The following is a 22,313-nucleotide window of genomic DNA, read 5'->3' on the forward strand; positions in this document are numbered from 1 at the left end:
CTGGGGAAGTTTTCTGCTCAATGTCAATATTGAGGAGTTTTGAATTCCGTTGCATCATACAGGCTTTGCTAACATTTATTTTGTTCTAAAGACACGTATCCTGCTAGGACTTTATTTCTTTTGGGTCTGGAGATTCACCAAATTCATGGACCTCCAGGGAAACCATCTCACTTGCTCAGATTCCCACAACATTTAGGTTTAGCATCCTCCTAATCCACTTGCGTCTTTCTCCCTTCCTGCCGCCTTCAGACGCCGTGACAGATCTCGCCTCGCATCCCGGTTACTACGTACATCTGGTGGAGGCATCCATGGGGAAGTGCTGCATGGCGACGGAGGAGATCGAGCGCGACCTCCACCGCTCGCTGCCCGAGCACCCCGCTTTCCAGAGCGAGACGGGGATAGCTGCCCTGAGAAGGGTGCTCACGGCGTACGCACACAGGAACCCCAAAATAGGATACTGCCAGGTGAAAAACCCTTGGCGGGGTAATGCTTGCTGCTTTTTTCCCTTCTTTCTTCTCTCTCAGTTTTAATGGTCTCTTGGGAGTATTTTTAATGGTGGCTTTGATAAATAATGTCTTTTTAGTTATGAGAAATACATAATTTTAGATACTAAATGTCGTTTACTCTGGAAAACAAGTGCATAGGCTGGTACTTGGGCTTAAAAAAAGTCTTCCCTCAGCCTTTTGCAAACTACATTCAGGGTTAAAGGAAGGAAAAAAAAAATGTTTCTGATGCTTCTGTTTGTTCAAATGTGCATTTCTTTCCCAATACTTGGGAGACAGTGCAAAGTAAATTGGCCTGCACAGATGAGATTCGCGTAGAGCACTGGGACAGATGTTTAATGAACTGAAGTTCTGCTGCTTCCTTCCAAAAATGATGACAAATTATGAAGTACTTTGCCCAGCTGGCCAGCTAAATCACAGAATCACAGAATGGTAGGGTTTGGAAGGGACCTCTGTGGGTCATCTAGTCCAACCCTCCTGCCGAAGCAGGGTCACCTGCAGTAGGCTGCACAGGACCTTGTCCAGGCGGGTCTTGAATATCTCCAGAGAAGGAGACTCCACAATCTCCCTGGGCAGCCTGTTCCAGGGCTCCGTCACCCTCAGAGGGAAGAAGTTCTTCCTCATGTTCAGACGGAACTTCCTGTGCTTCAGTTTGTGCCCATTGCCCTTTGTCCTGTCTATGGGCACCACTGAAAAGAGTTTGGCCCCATCCTCCTGACACCCACCCTACAGATATTTATAAGCATTTATTAGGTCCCCTCGCAGCCTTCTCTTCTTCAGGCTGAACAAGCCCAGCTCCCTCAGCCTCTCCTCGTAGGAGAGATGTTCCAGTCCCCTCACCATCCTTGTAGCCCTCCGCTGGACTCTCTCCAGTAGCTCCTCATCTTTCTTGAACTGGGGAGCCCAGAACTGGACAGAGTACTCCAGATGAGGCCTCACTAGGGCAGTGTAGAGGGGAAGGAGAACCTCCCTCAACCTGCTGGCCACACTCTTCTTGATGCACCCCAGGATCCCGTTAGCTTTCTTGGCAGCCAGGGCACACTGCTGGCTCATGGTCAACGTGTTGTCCACCAGGACACCCAGGTCCCTCTTTGCAGAGCTGGTCTCCAGCAGGTCCACCCCAAGCCTGTACTGATGCATGGGGTTGTTCCTCCCCAGATGCAGGACCCTGCATTTGCCTTTGTTGAACCTCATCAGGCTCCTCTCTGCCCAACTTTCCAGCCTGTCCAGGTCACGCTGAATGGCAGCACAGCCTTCTGGTGTATCTACCACACCTCCCAGTTTGGTGTCATCAGCAAACTTGCTGAGGGTACATTCCAACTCTTCATCCAGGTCGTTGATGAAGAAGTTAAACAAGACTGGGCCCAGTACTGACCCCTGGGGGACACCACTAGTTACAGGCGTCCAACTAGGCTCAGTGCCACTGACGACAACCCTCTGAGTTCTGCCATTCAGCCAGTTCTCAATCCACCTCACCGACCACTCATCCAGCCCACACTTCCTGAGCTTCCCTAGGAGGATGTTATGGGAGACAGTGTCAAAAGCCTTGCTGAAGTCGAGGTAGACAACATCCATGGCTCTCCCTTCATCTACCCAGCCAGTCATGCCATCGTAGAAAGCTATCAGATTGGTCAGGCATGATTTCCCCTTGGTGAATCCATGCTGACTACTCCTGATAACCTTCTTTTCCTCCACTTGCTTGTTGATGACCTCCAGGATAAGCTGCTCCATCACCTTTACCGGGATGGAGGTGAAGTAGTAACTTTACCTTCTGTGCAGCTCCCTCAATTCTGATTAACAGCAGACCGGTCCCAATACATGAAGGGGGGAAAGCAGCCCCAAAACATTTTGCACTGTCATTTACCTAATTTGTATCTGGACAAAGCCAGTACTGTGCTTTTCTCCATAGTTTCCTGTGGCTCTTACGAAGAGCAGTATACATAAGCTTAAAAACACTTGTTATGCCTTTGGGTTGCAATTATGTATTCACTGTCTCTTACTTTTCTCTTGCTGTTTTTTTTTTTTTTCAGTTGTTTACATCATGTTAGGCTATTTTTCTTTCTTTAAAAATAGCCGCAGTTTGGCTTTTGTCAGTAGGATTTGCTGTCACTAATAAATCCCATTTTCTTCTTTGCCCTTGTAAGTCTATGAATATTTTGACCTCCGTGTTGCTGTTGTACGCCAAAGAGGAAGAAGCCTTTTGGCTGCTGGTTGCTGTGTGTGAGCGAATGCTGCCGGATTACTTCAACCACCGAGTGATAGGTGAGCTCGTGTCTCACTTCTTGCTCATGTCTAAGGGACAGATGGATTGCAGCGGGCCGAGTAAGGCGCTCGCAGGTCTTCTGATGTCCAGATCCCACGGATGAAGTGGTCCGTTAGCCTGTGTGGTGTGCAGGGACAGCAGCGGTGGCTGCTCAGGTTCCAGCTAGGGCTGGTTTTGGTTTGAAGGGTTTGAACTGCATGAACTATAAATATGTGCTCAACTTTACAGTTTGTGTTTTTCTTCCTGTTGGTCAGAACGCGGTGGTGCTTTTGCCTGTTAGGTAAAAATAGAAGAGCTTGCGTGTCTTGGTCAGGAGTGTTCAGTATTAGAGACTCGAGTTGTTTAAGATGGAGCTAGGAAAGATCTGCTAGGGTAGCCATTTCTGATCTGACGTGTCTGCATTGCCTGGCTGCTGCGGTAATACAGGCTCGCATCTAAACTGGCCCTTTGTAATGAGGGCTGATACAAAACCCTCTGAATGTGAGATGCAGCACTGAGAAATGAGCCCGGTCGCTCTGCAGTGCGTGTCTTGTACTGCATGTGCTACGTCTCCAGTTCTTTGCAACGCAACTACTTTTAAGACTGTTGTGCAAATGCCTGCCTCATGCACAGAAGGAGAGGGGCTGAGCAGCTTGACGCAGTAATTGCAGGTACACATACAAGAAAAGAGTATTTGGTTTTTGCAGTCCCTGTACTTCCTCCTCTTACAGAAATGTTTGATCGTTTTTCCCTCTTTAATGCTAACCTCAGTCTGTAGGTACAGTGTCTGCTGTTACACCCTCGCCATAGCAAAGAGAGGGATCAGGGTCTCTTGTGAGGAGGTGGGGATAGGAGGAAATCCCTGGTGGTACTGGTTCGGGGAGCTAGAAATGGTGCAGGCACTCGTGTACTGCCTGGGGAGCAGGAGGAGATGTCTGAGAACATTTCTGATATTCTGCCTGGAGGATGGGATTGCCATACCTCCCTCCTGAAGCTGTGCCGCTGCAGAGTTGTTGTCTTGTCACTGAACTGACAGGTAAGGTAAGTTGAAGCAGAGTTACTCCAAAGTTAGCTGGATGCTTAGCATGATTTGTGGTCCTTTGAATGCCATTGGTGTTTTAAACTAGTGGACTGGGCACTGTAACTGTCCCACTTGTCAGAGTGTTGGTTCTTGTCTGCAAACGTGACTTTAAACTGCCATCTCAGTGACGTACTTCCACATTTGTCTCTCTCCTTTCTTGATTAAAAAAGAAACATGGCTTTATCTGTCCTTGTGCATTTCTAGATATCATCAGCCTAGGGCCTGCCTTGAGTTACTGATGACTTTGGTGCTTGCTGGGTTATTGCCCGTAAGTAGCATTCTTCACACCCAAATAAACTTGTATGGTCCCACGTGGATGGCCATATCACTGCCCTCAGTTATACTTAATTTTGGGTTTCCATCTTGTGTGTTGTTTGCCATGGCTACAGCCTACTTTGTTTGAGTGCTTATAGTCTTGGTTGTCCTGTCTCTCAATTTTCCTGTCCTCTGTACCGAAAGGAAAGGACGAGTAGTACCGTGACTCTGAAAGTGGCACTGCCATGGCTCACCACAGTGCAAAGAGCCAGGGGATTCAGCTCAGAAGTTCCTCTGCTCCCCCCAGTCGAACAGCAGCAGTGTAGCTTTGCAGCATGGTTGCTTCACTGAGAAGTTACTTCTGCAGCTTTGCTTTACCCTAGACTTCAGCGTGTCCAGATTGGTGCTACTCAGCTTGTTCCCCCTGACCCTCCTCTGGTTCCTGTTGCTTGAGTTAGTGTTCGTGGCTTCACCTTCCAGTTGACCTTCTTTTTTGATTTGCAACCAGCACTTGTCTAAACTTTGTATTGTTTCTTCCTGCATAACACTTCCAAGACCCGACTTTTCCTCTTTGTCCGCACTGCCAACACCGTTGTCCAAATTTTGATCTCTGACCTTGGTACCTGTCACTGTGCTTTTCCTCTTCAGTGTCAGCCAGTAGTCTCTATGATCAAAACAGCTACTGAATTAATGACCTTGGGTATTCCAGGCCTTCTTAGATCCATCTTCTCTTGGGCCTTTTCTTTTATGACATTCAGAATATTTTAAAAAATTTATTTATTTTAGATGTTTGCTTTCAAAACTTAGGCAATCCAGTCCTACTCAACCTTTTACTTTTATCACATAACCGTCTCCCTCCTTCAGCCTTGCCAGCTATGTCCACTCTGTCTTTTAACAAGCATTTTCATCATTTCACTACCTGCAAATGGGAAAAGCCTTCAGGCAGGGCTTGCACCCATTATGTCCTCCTTCAGGAATTCCCTCCATCCTTCTCCTTTCTGCAGTGCATAGGAGAAAATCATAAGCAGATAGCTGCAAGATAGAAACAAGCTGTACTTGGGTCAGGAGTGGTGACAAGAGTCATGCATATCCTATTCTCACGTTACTATGACTTTTTCATCATCTCCATAAACCATCTTACCCCGCTTCATCTGTTAAGACTGTTATCTTGCTCTTGTATTTCTTGAAACAGTGAAAACCTCACTTCATTTCTCTGATTTGCCTTTTCAGTCTTGGAGATGTCATTTAGTTTGTGTTTTGGGTCATCGTTTTTTAAATGGGTACCCTGGTATTTTCCTACCTCGTTATGGCTTCATGCTATAATACAGGAGAGGTTCAGTCGCTCAGATATCATGGTTTCTGGAAGCCTAGTGAAAAGGTGGGCATAAAAGTCCCTTTGAATACACCTGCTTGACTTTCATCTAGAGTGTCAACACATAATTATAATATGATCTTCTGCAAAAGATCTGGGCATCATCACACATTCCTTCTAAACCCCTGATTTTGCCAATCTCTCCTGTGCTGCCTCTGAGCCTCGAATGATCTTTTTATATGTGTCTGCCTTTCTGTCGCTGACTTCCTTCAAATACCGCTAAAACTGACTCTGTTTTTCTGGTCTGTGTTAACTCTGGCTATTAAGTAGTTTGTGTAAAGCTTGTTGAAAAAACAAACAAACAAACAAAACCCACAAAAAACTGCCCTTTGTTGTGTAACCCCAGTCCGTTTTCTCCTCTGTTTTCTTTACCGTTCTTATTTATGACCATCTGACGTGAGAAGGGTATCTCTTCAAAGCAAAGCACCATGCTTGATGTGTTTCTCAAAAGCTCTTTGCATGTCCCTGGGCACTTATTTCTGATTTGTGGTGCTGTAATGTTTGTTCAGCAGAAGCTTTTTGTGGCTTTTTATGAAAAGTTCTAAGAGAAATGTCGTAGCTAGGTTGTTTTTTTTTTTTTTTAAGATTTGGATGCAAAGCCAAAAGATGCTGGCTTTCTGCCACAAATTGTCCAGGTTATATTCTGCTCTTGGACAACAGAAATTTGGAGTGCTGAGGGGATATATGTCTCAGGAATTTCATAGCAATTAAAGTTGTCTCCTAATATTAGCAGCATATGGAGTATGAGAAAGAGCAACTGCACAAAATAACTTGAAAGGAAAGATAAAATAATTGAAAAGCTAACTGCATTTTTTATTTAGGAACATTTTTAACTTCCAGCATCTTCAGCTGAAGCTCCTGATGTGGCAGATCTGGTTTGTAGACACAGGCCGCTTCAGCGATATGAAACTGCATTGATTCTGCAATAGCTCCCGACAGAGCACAACCGAGGCAGCAGCTGAAACAGAGCCCAGATCTGCTGCTTTTGGAAAGACTGGTTGGGACAGTTAGGAAAGCTTATTTCAGGGCATTGCAGAAATATTTTGTTCTTTGTATATATGTATATATATGCATGTAAGTATATATTTATGTCTGTGTATATATTTATGTGTAAATATTTTTCTTCCTGCGTAGTGTGTGTAGCCATATCTAGATTTCCATCTTATCTCACTTAGAATGAAAACTCTACTGCCCGCTTGCTTGAGCACATACCCTGGAGAGGCATATGCACCGTCTGATTTTTATTGCATAGATCCCAAGTTGAACAGTAAAATACTTTAAGATTGCTTTCACTAGCACTTAATTCTTATGTGCTTTTTTAGCTGAGAACAACAGCTGCTGCTCTTACTGTTCCACTGCACCCTAAAGGCCCTTGGCAGAACCAGCACGGTTGTTTTGGAGGAGGTTGTACAGCAAGGACTGTGGACGTGAGGGTTGGGGCCGAGGTCACAGCAGGAAGATAATGGGATTTTTCATTGTAGATGCGTGCCTGTCTTGCCAGTTTAAATTTTAAGGAAGTCTTGCAGTTGATAGTTGACAGTGATCATTAGCTGTAAAGAATACCTTTTCCTGTGTCAGTCCCGGCTAATACTGTTTCTTCATGACTCGCAGGTGCTCAGGTAGACCAATCGGTGTTCGAAGAGCTTATAAAAGAGCAACTTCCAGAGCTGGCTGAACATATGAAGGATCTGACAACCCTAGCTTCCATCTCTCTTTCGTGGTTCCTGACCCTATTCCTTAGCATCATGCCCCTGGAAAGTGCTGTGAATGTTGTGGACTGCTTCTTCTATGACGGGATCAAAGCCATTTTCCAGCTGGGCTTGGCCATACTGGAAGCCAACGCCGTGGATCTGTGCAACAGCAAGGACGATGGGCAGGCCCTGATGATCCTGAGCAGGTATGGCCACGCAGGAGCCATCCTTCCACCGCGGACTGTTCTGCGGTAAACCAAAGGCGTTTGGGTGCCGTTGTGATACTGATGACGCTCTGTAGGCACCAGCAGGACCCTCCGTGTTACCTTGCTGCTGCTGCTGCTTTCACAGTGTCCGCCTTAAACAATGGGCTTTGTCCATCGGACGGGTAGATGTCCTGTGAAATTTCCTGGCAATGCTGAGACATGCTTCAACTGCGTCAGTGTGCAATATTTACTGCTGCTCTTCGTGCTGTCCCTGGAGTGACGGGCTTCCTGCTCCAGACTTCAAGGAGACAGAAGTTTTCTTCTGTGGGCAGCATTTAGTCGTTTGGCTGGCTTGCCATTCCTCAGATGAGTAATCATGAAGGCATTTTAAAAAAGCCTAGCAGCCCCAAACTGAATTTATTTCTAAATCTGAGCCATAAGACTTGTTTACTTATTTATATTGAGAAGAGCACAACGCAGAGCAATCTGTGTTGCTTGTATTTCTTCCCTTCAGGTTTTTAGAGCATGTGAAAAATGAGGAAAGCCCTCTGCCACCCATTGGTAATCACCATGCGTTCTTCAGCGACGACCAGGAAGCCTCTCCAGTGACTGAAATAGCCAACCTGATTCATGACTCCTATGAGGTAAAATACTGCTCCATGTCTACTGGTCAGTTAAGTTAGAATTCTAAAAAAGAGGGTGGTTAAATTCAACATGGATGTTTTGAAAGTTAATACACATCTTCACAGATTCCTTGACTAAGTGCTCAAATCCACAAGGCTAGGAGTAGTATAAATACCTGCACTGACAGATCCATTAGACACTGGCTATGCTTTTTCCTCAAGGACTCACAACACTTTAAAAGTTGTGTTTCCAGTAAATGAGAAATACAAATGTCATAAAATACTATAAAAATAATCAACTTCTGTTCCTCCCTTGTAGAAATTTGGAGACCACTCTGTGGCGCAGATAGAGCACATGCGCTACAAACACCGAATCCGTGTCCTGCAAAGCCATGAAGACACAACCAAGCAAAATGTGGTGAGTGGGATATTGTTTCGATGCGAGTAGAGTGTTGTTTCGACTGAGGCTTGTGTCACAGGAACAGTGTGGCCAGCAGGAGCAGGATCGTGCCCCTGTACTTGGCACAGGTGAGGCCGCACCTGGAGTTCTGTGTTCAGTTTTGGGCCCCTCACTACAAGAAGGACATTGAGGGGCTGGAGCGTGTCCAGAGAAGGGCAACGAGGCTGGTGAGGGGTCTGGAGAACAAGTCTTAGGAGGAGCGGCTGAGGGAGCTGGGGCTGTTTAGTCTGGAGAAGAGGAGGCTGAGGAGAGACCTTATCGCTCTCTACAGCTACCTGAAAGGAAGTTGTAGTGAGGTGGGTGTTGGTCTCTTCTCCCAAGTAGCAAGTGATAGGACAAGAGGCAGTGGCCTCAAGTTGCACCAGGGGAGGCTTAGATTGGATATTAGGAGAAATTTCTTTACTGAAAGAGTGGTCAGACATTGGAACAGGCTGCCCAGGGAGGCGATGGAGTCCCACAGAATCACAGAATCACTGAATGGTAGGGGTTGGAAGGGACCTCTGTGGGTCATCTAGTCCAACCCCCCTGCCGAAGCAGGGTCTCCTACAGTAGGCTGTAGAGGACCTTGTCCAGGCGGATCTTGAATATCTCCAGAGAAGGAGACTCCACAATCTCCCTGGGCAGCCTGTTCCAGTGCTCCGTCACCCTCAGAGGGAAGAAGTTCTTCCTCATGTTCAGATGGAACTTCCTGTGCTTCAGTTTGTGCCCATTGCCCTTTGTCCTGTCGCTGGGCACCACTGAAAAGAGCTTGGCCCCATCCTCCTGACACCCACCCTTCAGATATTTGTAAGTATATATTAGGTCCCCTCTCAGCCTTCTCTTCTTCAGGCTGAACAAGCCTAGCTCCCTCAGCCTCTCCTCGTAGGAGAGGTGCTCCAGTCCCCTCATCATCCCCATCCCTGGAGGTGTTCAAAAAACGTGTAGATGTGGCACTTCAGGACATGGTTTAGCAGGCATGGTGGTGTTGGGTTGACGGTTGGTCTTTTCCAACCTTAATGATGCTATGATTCTAGGTAGTTTAGCATCTCCCCTCTCCCCCAGCGCTGTCGGGCAGCTGGCTTTCATTTTTCAAACGGCACCACCAGATCTTGAAAAACGGAGGGATCATTACAGACTCTGGAAAAAGCTCTTTCCTGGGATGCTGATGGGTTTGGTTTTTCTCTTGCGGCCATGTGCGTTATTTTCTAGGGTGGCTTTAACGTTAAGAACAACTGCAGGACCGTCCCGCCCAGCGCCTTGTCTCTGGCTGTGGCCCTAGGCAGATGCCCGGGGAAGAGTGTAAGAAGAGAGCGAGCGCGATGCGATGCTTCCCCGGCCTCCTGTGACCTTTAGCTTAGGGACTTCCTGTCTTTGTTTCTAAGAACCCTTGAGGGATTTCTCTTTTCACGGATCTGTCCAACCAGTGAACCTAAAAAAGGGGGAAAAATTGCAAAGATTTTTCGATACTACGGTTTTCAGCTGTACCGCATAAATACAGTCCCTGCGGGGCTCGTGGGGCTGCTCGTGTCAGTGATGATGGGAGAAAAGATTGTCATTAACATGATTCTCTTTCTTTTTAAGCTCCGAGTTGTCATCCCAGATGTTTCGATTCTTCCTGAAGATTTAGAGGAATTGTATGACTTGTTCAAGGTTGGTCCCCCTGATAAGCAGGGGATGCACCTATTTGAGGCTTCTGGGTGTAACTTCCAGCTGTTGCTTAGCAGAGCCTCCTCGGACCTCGTGTCCTCTGCCTGGGAGATGCTTTTTGGGTGGGATCTGGTCATTCTGTCCCTTCTGTGGTTGCCTGGTTGTTAAAGAGGAATAATAATGTATTGATCCTTCAAAGGAAAGTTGCTTCAGTTTCTTTTCTAACTTGCTGCTTGGAAATGGCCCATGAGAAATTAGGTTCTGGTAACTTTCACATGCGGAGTACATCAAATAATACGTAGCTCTGCTCACTGGGAGGTCTGCAGTACTTTTAAGTCTTGCTCTGCTGTTGCTCTTTAAAGGCAGACTCTGTTTTCTGTGAGGAAAAAATCCCCGTGAACTTGTGTCCTTGCTATTTGTTCTCAATTTTCTAACAGTTTTAATTTTTATTTTCTTTAGAACTAAAAGAAGTTTCTACTTCAGTTCCTTTCTGTCAAAGTTGATGTTTGATAGAACTGTACAGAAGTTATTTGGAGACAGGGACAGCTAAGTTTATGCAACTATACTTGATTTTGAGGTGCAAGCATGTAATTATCGCCCGTAATAGACAATTTCTTTGGTGTATTGTTCATAGCCATAAATACTAGGTACTAGGAATATGACTGTGGCATGTTCTTACTGTTGTGTAGCTTTGTGGCTATCAGCAGCTGTATTCTTCCTCCATTAGTGGTTGTAAGATGATGCTGCTGGGGCTTGCTCTTCAGTGCTTCCCTCCTGCTCCTTGCCGCTCTGTTTTTCAGCTTTGGCTGGCTTGCACTCCTCCTGTTTCCTCATTTCATTTCTTGGTGGTGGTTCCTTTTTCGTCGGCTCCCTTGCTCCCCCGGGACAGCTTGTTTTCTTAGGACTTTCTCTTTTGCATCAGCCTGTCCCTAAGGGAAGACTGATAGGTACGGTATCCAACGGGAGAGGTCCGAGAGAGAACGGATGAGCAGGTCAAGCCCATGTAACGCTTACCCTGGATTTTCTCTGACCCTCTGTACCTCTGACCCAGGCCAGATGTGGCTAATGGAGTTCCGTAGCCTGCAGTGAATTTCTTCCAAGAATCTGCCTGGTCTCCCTTCAAATTTATTAATTATCCACTGAAAATCATGAGAGCGCTTGACTGCTCTAATTACAGATTCATACTTTGCTCTTTCTCGCAGGGATGGTCTTGGTATCGCTGTAACACTTCACACAAAGAGAATGTTGAGCATTTCCAGCACACGTTGATGTGAATGCCTTTTTCTGCCGATTGCGCTCTCTCTGATACCGCTCACCGCAATCCCCCCTCTCCCGCCTCCGATTTCTCCTAGAGGGAGCACTTAATAAGGTGTTACTGGGAAATGCCGAGTCCGGTGGTGGAGCGACACGACCCCAGCAGGCCCTACGCCGAGCAGTACCGCATCGATGCCCAGCAGTTCGCCAACCTGTACCGGCTGGTCTCGCCCTGGACCTGCGGGGAGCACACCGACGTCCTCGCCCAGAGGACCTTCCGGCTCCTGGATGAGAACATGGACCGGCTCGTGGAGTTCAAGGGGCTCGCCAGCTGCCTCGGTACCGGCTGGCCTGCGGGGTGGAGGGTGGGCAGAGCCCGGGGCGGCACGTGGGTGAGACGCGGACGTTAAAATGCCATGCAGCTCCCAGGGGAGGGTGCGGGCACGTGGTTTTCTTGCGCTTGTAATTAGCCTAACCAGTCAGCTTTACTAATTTTCTGTGTTCCAGTCACCTGAAGTGTCCCTGCCCATGGCAGGGGGGTTGGAACTAGACGATCTTCAAGGTCCCTTCCAACCCAAACCATTCTATGATTCTGTGAAGTGATTAGATTTAAAGGACAGTCTAAGGACATGATTGAGTATTGTATTAAAATACTTGATTTCTCGGACAACAGTAATTTAGTTGAAAATATTTTATGATTTGAAATTATAATTAAAATTATTATATTATTAATTATTAATTACTTCGGTTATCATATTAATTATAATTAAAATTATAGTCTGCATGGAATGCTAGGAAATTGTTGCTCTCGGCATACCTCTGAAATCTCAGTATCCCTCTTCGTAACTGCTTCTTGAAGACTTAATCTTGCACGACTGACTGCTGCTTGCCTGATATGTTGACAATAAGGAGAACAAAAAAAAAATCTGGCCAGCAGGGACTGAGAGCTGCGCTAGGGATGGCCTTGAGGCCACCAGCTGTTCTAATGGGAGGAGGCTGCCCGCCCCATCTCACCTGTTGCCCTGGCCCCAAGTGAAAAAACATGAATCAATGTTCAGAGCTTCAGTAAAAATCAGTAAATCCAGATTCTCATCACTTAAGCTTTCTCGAATTTTTTTTATGTGAAAGAAGCCAACCTGTATTATATTGTTACATGGTTTTCAGTCTTAGAGGGATACAACTTTTAAAAGTTCGTCACAGTATTTCAGTGCATTTGAAAGTTTAGAATCTCATTTCTACTGGTCATTGAAAATAGGAATTATGTTACATGTGAAGTAGTTACCTCTTTTGGGCTTATGCTACAGAACAGCAGTAAGGGCTGAAGGGGAAAAATATTAAGAACGTGATGGCCCCAAAGGGAGTTTTCAGTCTCTCACCTCTCACAGTCCCGTTAATCTGTGGCAGCAAACAGCCCTGCCATTCTGCTTGGTATTTTTAAACTATGCTGAAGCTCCACAGGGTTAGGTACTCCCAGTCTATTTTACACGAACAAAGGCCAAACCAGATGGCTCTCCCCTGCTGTTCCTGATGGACAGGCACAACGTAAAATATTTCAGTGTAATATCTTGGCCATATGTTTTCATGTATTGTCCACGCAAACAATTCTCCTTTGTGAACAGAGATGCATGATTTATTTTAAACTGTGGAAGTAAATGCTCTGGTCCGCTTCCTTCATGTTCTTTTTTTTTTTTTTTTCTTGCAGATGTTATGTATAACGGAGAAATGAATGAAAAGATAAAGTTACTATATAAGCTGCATATCCCACCTGGTAAGAAATGTGACAGGGGGTGAATACCTCAGTTTGCTTGAAACTCTTGCTTAAAGCTTTTGGGAAAAGGCTGCTTACTGAAGAGCCCTGTCTTGCTTCCTTCATTCACCTGGGAGCATATAGGATTTGCGTTTGTAGTTAGGCTTGCTGCAGTTTAAAATTTGCTCCAGTCAAACACTTTTTAGGTGAAACTTGTAGATGTACAATGTTAAGGCTCACATCTGCTGCATTCAGAGACCTTTTGAAGTCAATTATATGGTTACTTCCAGACAAAATATTGTCCTGGAATAACATTTCTGGATCGCTGGTGCTCCACGTACAGTAGAAATCTCCTCATCACATCTTGATCCAGTTCTGATTAGGTGACAAAATTCTGTGCTGGTTTCTCTGTGCAAAGTTTTTACTTAAATGTGCCACCCTTGGCAAACTTCCAACTCTCTCACTGCAGCACCAGTCTTACTTACAGTAACATAATTTACGGTATATTTGAAGAAGTACTGTTTAAAAACATCTTTGCCCAATTATTTTGCTTTCTTCAAATATGTAAATGTTAAAAGCATAAATAACCACTATGCAGCATTGGAAGGATTAATCGTTACATTTTTTCACTTTTTTTGGCCAGCTCTCACAGAAGATGAACGAGACAGCCAGTCACCGTTAAAGAATCCTTTGCTGTCAACTTCAAGACCGCTAGTCATTGGAAAAGCAAATGGTATGTCCAGAATGGCTCTCTGATGTGAGGGCATGAGATAGCCAACTCCATTATCTCCACTCTGTTTTATTTTGAAATGTCAGTGTAGTCCAGCGACTTGAAAACTAGTTCTCCTTTTTTTGTCTGTCCCAAAAAAGGTGATGCAGTAGATTACCAAAAGCAGTTGAAGCAGATGCTGAGGGATCTAGCCAAAGAAAAGGATACTAAAACTGAAAAAGAATTGCCAAAAATGAGCCAGGTATGTATACGAGGGGCTATAGTCTGTTTTTAAAGAAGCGGAGAGTACTCAGAAATGAAATGACTAAACACAACAGCTTAGCTCTTTCTGAGAAAAGGTAACTTAAGCCTGAGCTTAGATTCAGTCCTTTAGATATCAAGGACTGGGCTCCCTCACCTGCAGCCTAACAGGCCGGAAAACAGGTGCATTCCGTCTGGAAAACGCCCTGCTGCCAAGCCCAGAGAATTCCTGAGAATGCGCGTTGCTGTTCTGCCTTCCCTGACCTCCTCTCCGCCAAACCAGTAACTGCTTAGTCCGTCACCAGCTGGGACTTGCCCCGTCACAGCCAAACGCTGACTAGAAGTGCATTAAGACAGACAGCTGAAGGCCCTCAGCAGCTTGCTGTCTCCTCCCCAGTGCCAGCAGAGCTCTGTGAATGCTGTTGGCGTGAGGAAACCTACCGGAGGGAATAGGGTCCTGCATTAGTAAAACAAACGTACGGATATACAAAGATAGATGGGGCTACACCCAGAGTTCCTTCTGTGCTCGCGTTTGCTAAAGAAAGTTCTAAATTCCTGGTATGTACCTCGCCTTTCAGCTCAGCAGGCCAACATAATCACTCACAAAGGCATCGCTTGATGGAACTGCTCAGGTCCCTCCACCCTGAATTGCCCATCCTGTGAGCGTATGAAACTCGAGGGCTCACAAATTTTGTCATAGTGTATGGAAACACCCTCGCATAGCCTGGGAATCGTGTGTGGTGGGTGAGTGAGGGAAGGAAGGAGAGAAGGGGGTTGCGCAGGGGAAACGTCTGAATTTTATTAGTAGAAGAGCTGGGGAAAGATGGGAGAGAAGCAGCAGAAGAGAAGTTGCTTGCGTGTCTGCAGACGGCTACTTTGGTTGCAGTTCGCTCTGCGTAATAGCCACCAGTTTCCCACCAGTAACAGACTGTGCCCCTTGCCTTCTGTCTCACTTGCCCTTTGGCCAGCTGGGAGGTCCTGATCTCCTCCGTCAAGGCTGCAAAATACTTTTCTGCTTTGTTCCCTTTTTGATCTGCAGCACCACGGTTTCCTGGCATCAGTGGGTGGGCTGAAATCCCTTTGCTAACGTTTTTTAAAATGAAGGCAGGAGTTGTGAACGCTGCAGTCTGTAGGCAGCACTCTGCCTTCCTTTGCAGTACTGTGCCCTCGCCCGACTCCTGCGGTTACCCATAGCGTGGCTGTTCAGCTGTTTGATTTTGGTTTTTCATCCTCTACAGAGGGAATTCATTCAGTTCTGCAAAACCTTGTACAGCATGTTCCATGAAGATCCAGAGGAGAACGACCTGTATCAAGCCATTGCCACTGTGACCACACTGTTACTGCAGATCGGAGAAGTAGGACAAAGAAGCATCAGCCTGGGGAGCGGCTCGGACGAGTTCATGGAGGACTTGCAGCCCGAGGCCTCTGCGTTGGAGCAGGATGCCGTTTTTACTGACACTGTGAAGACCCCTCACAAAGACTCTCAGCCTTCACCTGTGCCTGAAGTGGACTGGACTGTCTCTTTTGAACATATTTTAGCATCCCTCTTGACTGAGCAGTCATTAGTTAACTTCTTTGAAAAACCCTTGGAACTGAAGCCAAAACTCGAGAATGCAAAGCTGAATCAGTACAGTCTCAAAACAAATGGAATGAGCTGCCACTCACGGGGCGAACACGCAAAGGTAAACACACAGCAGTAGCAAATCCATCAAAAATGAAATGCACTGAAATTACGCCAAAGCACCTACTGTAAGAGGCTTTCAGTTAGCAGTGGACTTCTGATAAAGAAATTGTTGGTCTGTGGTTTTCAGTTTAAGAGCTTTAAAAGCTAAGGGTGTGTACGTTTGTTTTGTGCCACTGATTTATTAATTATGTTCTTGTTTTGAATGTAAAAGGAAACATCTGTCTACAGTGTGAAGACACCGAAGCCCTCTTCCGCACAGGGAGAGCAGAGGCTGGCTCCAGTTGTCCCTTTTTTTTTTTTTTTTAAAACAGGGGAAAACACTTCTCAGCTACTGTCCGCAGTTTGTTTGGGTTGCCTTTTTTGCACTAATACTGAAAACTGTTTCAATGCTGGTAATTGAAACTATTTTAATATATTTGATTGTATTCCAATTTGTATGTCTTGCTGAAATGTTAAGTGTACATGGACTGTGCTTCTGATGTTGGTCTGTGAAAACATGCACTTTTCAATAAACCCTTTTTGTACTAGACTTGCACTGACAGTATTGATTGATTTATGGGCGGTAAGTGCTTTCAGTCCCTACTTCATTAAACAAATTCCCTGAGCTAGCGCACTCACAATTAATTCACTCTCAGAACAGAACCCCACCTTTCAGTGTAGTGCACAGACCTGCTTGGGAGAAGCCTACTGATTCCGCCGAGGAGACCAAGGGGGGCCAGATACCAGGAGTTTACTTCATCCACACGAGATGACATAGATGAAATATTGATCTAACAGTTTGGGGAGTTGTTTCGGGTTTCTTTGGGGGGTGGCAGCATTTTTCTGTTTTTTTAAAACACACTTGGTCTTAATTTGAAACACCTGTGTAGTGGCTCTTTATTCCCATAGGAACAAAACAAGAACACTAGGACTTCGCCACTCACATAGGAACATTGGCATCTCCCTTATTCCATTCACATGTAACAGGAGTCTACCGTATCTTTAATTAAGAAAATTACACCATTATGTACAAGCCCAAAGAAAACAAGATCCTTTAACACTCTGTCATCTGTTCAATCCAACACTTCATGGAGGAGAGCTTGAAGAGACTGGACAATACAAAAAAAAAAACTTAGGAGTAAACTTTCTTTTTGTCCTTTTATTGTAATGAAAATAAGCTTAATTTTCATCCACATTGACAGTCTGTAGACCTGCAAAACAAGAAACTGTATCACCACCTATTACTAGGACAGTCCCCTTTACGTACATGTAATATACGTATATTCACAAGAAAGCGCACCTACAGTTTCAAAGTTAGTTTGCTGCTCTGCTTCTGGAAGAGCAAACTATATAGGCAAGTATTTCACCAAAAGTTAAAACAAAAACTTCATGTTAAATCAATTCTGCAAATAAGATACTCCTCAGGTGACAACCGTAAAAGGCTCAACCTGCTTGATTGAGCTTTTGACATCAGAGGACATACTTTATATAGGAAAACACAAACCTTAAACTGCCCTAACAACTATGGCCAGTGGTTTTTATTCTCTAAAAATTTACAGGATTATTCCACTAAATTCTGTATTTGCTTTTTAGTGCTGATCAGGCAAGCCAGCAGCCCTGCTCTCTACAGCAGAGCTCATTTAAGCCAGCAGTCTGACCCCTTCAGCGTGCTTTTCATCTGAATTTTCCATTGCAGCAGGAGCTGTCCCACTTTGCTACTTGTTCAGAAAGACATGGGACGGAGGAAGAGATGGCACGCAGCCTCACCTTTGAATGTTGTCACTGGTACGTAGGTAACCAGCGTGTATAGCTTGTTTGGCGAATCTTCATCCTCATTGCGCTTTCTGGACAAACGCACACGGATACGGTAAGGAACATTCCTAAAATGAAGACGACAGATTAATTTTCAGTAAAATAGGTACTGGAACATGTTAATTCATAGAAAAGAAAAGTTCTCTGCTCCATGGTTACTATCCTCCCCTCCCCCCAGATTCTCAAGCTTTGCCTATCTGTGCGAAGAGGTGATGAGTCAATTCTTTTTCTATCTCAGCATCATAACAAGCGAAATCCTGTACCTTAGAGACTGTACTGTTTGCCTTAGCGGAGAGTTTTGTTTTGTTAAAGTGAGCCTTCAATAAGATGAATACATAATCCAGTGGGAGCATGAAGTCAGAAGTGCACCATCAGTCCACTACTGATCGGGGAAATACACTATGAAAATCATCATGAAGCACAGCGTGAATATGATCAGCAAGCAGGTGTTACTAACAAGCTTTTCTTACTCAAATAAGAAACAGTGAGGAAAAAAAAAACAACAAACAACAATCTGCTCTGAAAGCCTGAGGCCCCTGTCAAGAGTCAGAGTACTGCCCAATCTGTTTCCAGAAGTCATGGGGAAATTCTAGCGGGCATTAGACCTGAACAAGATCTTGTTTATGGGCATACAATTCATCAACATTTCTTCCTCGCAAAGCTCATGGAACTACAGCTAAATTGCTTACGTGATTTTGTTTATATAATAGGCAAGTCACAGCTTAATGTCCTCCCCTAATGCTGCCCAAAATATGCTGCTGAGGGAAGGCACAAAATTAACTGTCCACACCATTTTTCAAGTAACCTCCCACGTCGAACTCAGGATTTTGGGAAACTCCTGCTCAGAGTACTTTGCTCCACAGAATACAAGAAGGGACTTCCTCCCTGCTGGACACTCTGAGAGCAGACTTACTAAATCAGATGGAGACAGTAAGTAAGACACAGACCTTGCTTCGATTCACTCCCTTCTTGAAACAAGTCAAAAGCATTTTTCACTACTTCACATGGATCATTGACTATCACACTAGCTGACACGGTGATTTTAGCCCATCCTGATCCTTCCAAAGGAAGGTACGTTGCTTTGCATATATCATCCATTCTAACTAGTGGAAACTGCAATGAAACTCATGCTGTAAAGACAGATGTGATGACTCCCTGCTCCACAGTTAATTTTGTCTTGGTTAAGCAAGTATTGGTTAGTAGCCTCACTACTAAGCTCTGAAGTTACGCTGTCACCTGGCTCAGTGGCTGTTTCTTCACTGGACGTGAACTGGAACAGCTCAACAGGAAGGACAGAGAAACCCTGCCAGAAGACCCAGTAACTTTGTCCCATCTTCCCACTCTGTCTTTGAAGGAAGGGTTGGCCTAAGCACACAACCCCAGGTAAAGGACTGTAAATACGTCATAGGCTGGACTCGGGAATCTAATTCCTAGAAGACATGGTTTAAAACAAGGGTTCACGCATATCCAGTGTATCACTCACAGTATAAATTCCTACCAGTCAACCTTTTATTATGGTGTAAGAGGTCCCACTCCTCACAGGAATCCCTTTGGACCATCTTCACACCAACGCCACATCGGCTGCCTCTGTAGCAGCTATTTAACAGAAGTTGTAATTTTTCGGCACCCAAACTATATGTACTTTCACAACAAGATTAATGGCCCTATTTAAAACACACCTCATTATTTCTTTCTGTAACGTTTATCAATTCAGCATGCTTCAAAACCTAACCCTGTTCAGACACGACACAAACCCCCGGTACTTAGCCTGGGACTGCACGTAGCACTAAAAGCCGTGTTTCTAGAAACTCTGCTACGATAGGGATGGGGGTACTACAGTATTGCAATATCCCAATCCTCCACCCCGCCCCAAACCCGCATTCCTTCTTTCCTTTGCTTTATTCTTATTAGAAGTAGAACAAAGTTCTTTCAACTCCAGAGTTCACCAATGCTTTGCTACAAGTACGCTGAGGGAGCTGACCAGAACACAGAGGTGATAGAAAGATTAGCTTGGCATGCACATCACAAGAAAGGAAGTATTTGCAATGAAAACATAAGTACTGCCAGGATACAAATTTTTCTACCTCTCCAAGTCCTGCACCTCCACACTCTCAGTTACAAGGTTCTTCCTCACCCAGTCAGGGAAGTTGCAGAAACCTACCTTATTCCTTTAGCCCAGACGGCTTTGTTCAATCTGGTGTCAATGCGAACGTCAGGAGTACCCATTTCCTTCATGGCAAATTTACGGATTTCCTTGACAGCACGCGGTGCTCGTTTCTTGAAGCCCCTAGGACAAAAACAAGAGCCATTCCTCCAACTTCAGGAAACTGTCAGCATTGGACACTTGTTGCAGCATTCAACCACTGATGTTTTCTAAACATAACATGGAAAGGACTGTGTTCAAACAGCAGTTCAATAGCACGGCCAGACCTCTGCTCTGGTAGGTAGCTGCTAACCTTGATGTCTATCCTAATAGAAACCACATAGCCTTACGTAGAATAATTTCAGTAAAATGTTGCAACCGCAAGATCTTCTAGATCTTAACTCTTATTTCTAAAACGCTGACATTAAAACTTATCGCAGTATTAACGAAAAGATCAGAGCTCTCACAAACACTCTGAATAAAAGGCCTATGAGAAAAGCAGTGCAACAGTAGTCGTACAAACTCCACAGAACTGTACCGGTATTGAAATAATCAGCAGAAGAACAACAATGATGCTATTCTGAGGAACAGCTCCTGCTAAACAGTATTTGACAGTTACTTCCTTAACGTTAGCAGGACTGCACCAACACCACCACTGGAACTGGTTTTTACAAGTAGCGCTTGTCTCATGCACAGTATGGACAGATTCTGCACGACTGGGCATGTGCACTGCAGGCAACAGCTGCGCTGTGAGTGCTTCGCCGCATGTATTACACTCAACCTGTGACATGCGACTAGTGTCAGCAGCGTCTGAGGTCCCACACTGCAAATATTTAGTATTATTTGCACACTTCTGTTGATATTTAACACTAGAAATCAGGAGTGGGTGAGTGACTGCGAGTGAGACTAGCCCTACACAAGAAGTACTTCATCCCCAGTGCTTCATGTCTAAAAAGAGGATAGCAGGATCATCATCATTAAGAACAGACTGAACTGCCATAAACAATCAACAGCCAAGGCCACAACATCTTTATTCCATTTAAAGGTACCACTGCCTCGAACCCTCACCCATAGTTGTGCAGTAGTCCACTGTTTCCTTTGTCTCCTAAGTTAAGTTCAGTAATGTCACCAACTGTTTTGATTCTGATATAGTTTTCTTCCACATGACTGCAGCCATACACATACAGAGAGAATCAGGGAGATGCAGTTTGTCAGCAAGTCCTCCCAAGCACTTTACTACTACAGTAGTTGTATGAGGTTCAACATTTTGTCAGATAAAAAGTTACTTGCATTGACACACAACTGATGTTGTTTAACTCAAATCATACTTCAATTTACACCACACACAACTGAGTGATAAGCACGGAGCCAATGACAACAATATTTAATCACTAAAACTTACTACAGTGGGCTAAATTTTAAACTTCGCTGGGGAAAGAATGACGACCTGTGCACAGGGTTAAATAGCTCGAACTTCAAATTACGTCCAGACACACTCACAAAAAAAAAAATAAAGAAGCGTGTTCCTGAAAGCCACCTGCACATACAGGTCTGCGCAGGCACAGAGCTGCTTCCCTGGGACACAACCGTCACACAGGGGACTAAAAGGTTTATCACATTTTAGCACCGGTACAGACTGTCCTTCTCTGCCATTCAAAACCTACCGAACCCACTTCCAAATGCCACTATAAGTAACACAAATTTCACTTGACAAAAAAGAACTTACACGCCATGGATCCGCTTGTGAATGTTGATGGTATATTCCCTCGTTACCACCTCATTGATGGCAGAGCGTCCCTTCTTCTTCTCGCCACCTTTCTTTGCAGGAGCCATCGGAGCAACGCTGAAAAGCATCCATGCAGGCGTCAAACGCAGACCCAACCTCCCTCAGACTTTTTCCCTGTCACCTTCCCTACTCCCATCGTCCCCAGCTCTGTACAAGCCACACAACTCCCACATTCAGAGACTTATTTAAGACCAATGCATCCCCTGGCGTCGCACTAGCTGCAGATTTTAAGCAGCAACTTTCAGCATCACCAATGCTTTACTCCCATCCCCCTGACAGCGGGGTAACACACATCTGAGACTCTTCGCCCATTTCCCAGGACGACCGGGCTCCTGGCCAGCCCCAAGCGCCCTGAAAGCCACCCCGTCCCGCTTCTGTATGTCCAAGCCCCTTCCTTCTTTAAGGCGACCACGGAAGACAGCTCGGCCCGTCCCGCACGGAAGATGACGGTGCCAGAGAAGCTCCTTCTGGGGACTGACGGCTTCCTCCTCCCTCCCCAAGTCCCAGCACGGGCCGTAACCCCCCCCCAGTAGCCCACAAGTCCCCTTGGGCCTGCGCCCTGCCCGGCTCAGCGCAGGCCTGGGGGAGCAGGGAGACGGGCCCCGATCCCGCCGAACGCGGGCCCGCCGAGAGGAACCACCCGGTGCCCCCCGCGCCGGGCCGCCCCCCGCGCCGGGCCAGGCCAAGGACGCCCCCGCCGCGGGGGTCTGCCTGGCGGATGGAGACGGATTCGGCAGGCGCCCCCAACGTCTGCCACTCACCCTGCCCGGGCACAGGCCGGAAAGGAGCGCGCGAGGCACTCTGGGAGCGAGGAGCCCTTCCGGGACGCGCGTGGGGGCCGGCTGCGCCTGCGCAGGGAGGGGCTCGGTCAGGCGGCGG

The 22,313-nt window shown here is 45.8% G+C and overlaps 2 protein-coding genes across 3 annotated transcripts in view; one reads left to right on the forward strand and one right to left on the reverse strand.

Annotated features, from left to right (window-relative positions):
- Window positions 1–16,235, forward strand: part of TBC1D8 (TBC1 domain family member 8) — a 52,168-nt gene extending 35,933 nt beyond the window's left edge. For both annotated transcript variants that reach the window (XM_075426601.1, XM_075426608.1), the window contains exons 10-20: window positions 250–464; window positions 2,648–2,765; window positions 7,065–7,350; window positions 7,865–7,994; window positions 8,293–8,391; window positions 9,994–10,062; window positions 11,412–11,652; window positions 13,016–13,081; window positions 13,704–13,793; window positions 13,931–14,031; window positions 15,269–16,235. In XM_075426601.1, the coding sequence (XP_075282716.1) occupies window positions 250–464; window positions 2,648–2,765; window positions 7,065–7,350; window positions 7,865–7,994; window positions 8,293–8,391; window positions 9,994–10,062; window positions 11,412–11,652; window positions 13,016–13,081; window positions 13,704–13,793; window positions 13,931–14,031; window positions 15,269–15,730 (1,877 nt within the window). In that variant the 3' untranslated portion in view covers window positions 15,731–16,235. The remainder of the gene's footprint in view (window positions 1–249; window positions 465–2,647; window positions 2,766–7,064; window positions 7,351–7,864; window positions 7,995–8,292; window positions 8,392–9,993; window positions 10,063–11,411; window positions 11,653–13,015; window positions 13,082–13,703; window positions 13,794–13,930; window positions 14,032–15,268) is intronic.
- Window positions 16,236–16,832: 597 nt separating this feature from the next.
- On the reverse strand, window positions 16,833–22,284 carry RPL31 (ribosomal protein L31). Its single transcript, XM_075426620.1, has 5 exons — window positions 22,196–22,284; window positions 21,375–21,491; window positions 19,667–19,792; window positions 17,461–17,573; window positions 16,833–16,904 (listed from the first exon to the last, which is right to left on the reverse strand). Exons 2-5 carry the CDS (start codon window positions 21,479–21,481, stop codon window positions 16,873–16,875), a joined length of 378 nt encoding a protein of 125 aa, XP_075282735.1. The 5' UTR covers window positions 21,482–21,491; window positions 22,196–22,284; the 3' UTR covers window positions 16,833–16,872.
- Window positions 22,285–22,313: the final 29 nt, after the last annotated feature.

Source organism: Opisthocomus hoazin, chromosome 1 (genome assembly GCF_030867145.1).
Source record: "Opisthocomus hoazin isolate bOpiHoa1 chromosome 1, bOpiHoa1.hap1, whole genome shotgun sequence".
In the NCBI taxonomy this organism is placed as follows: Eukaryota; Metazoa; Chordata; class Aves; order Opisthocomiformes; family Opisthocomidae; genus Opisthocomus; species Opisthocomus hoazin.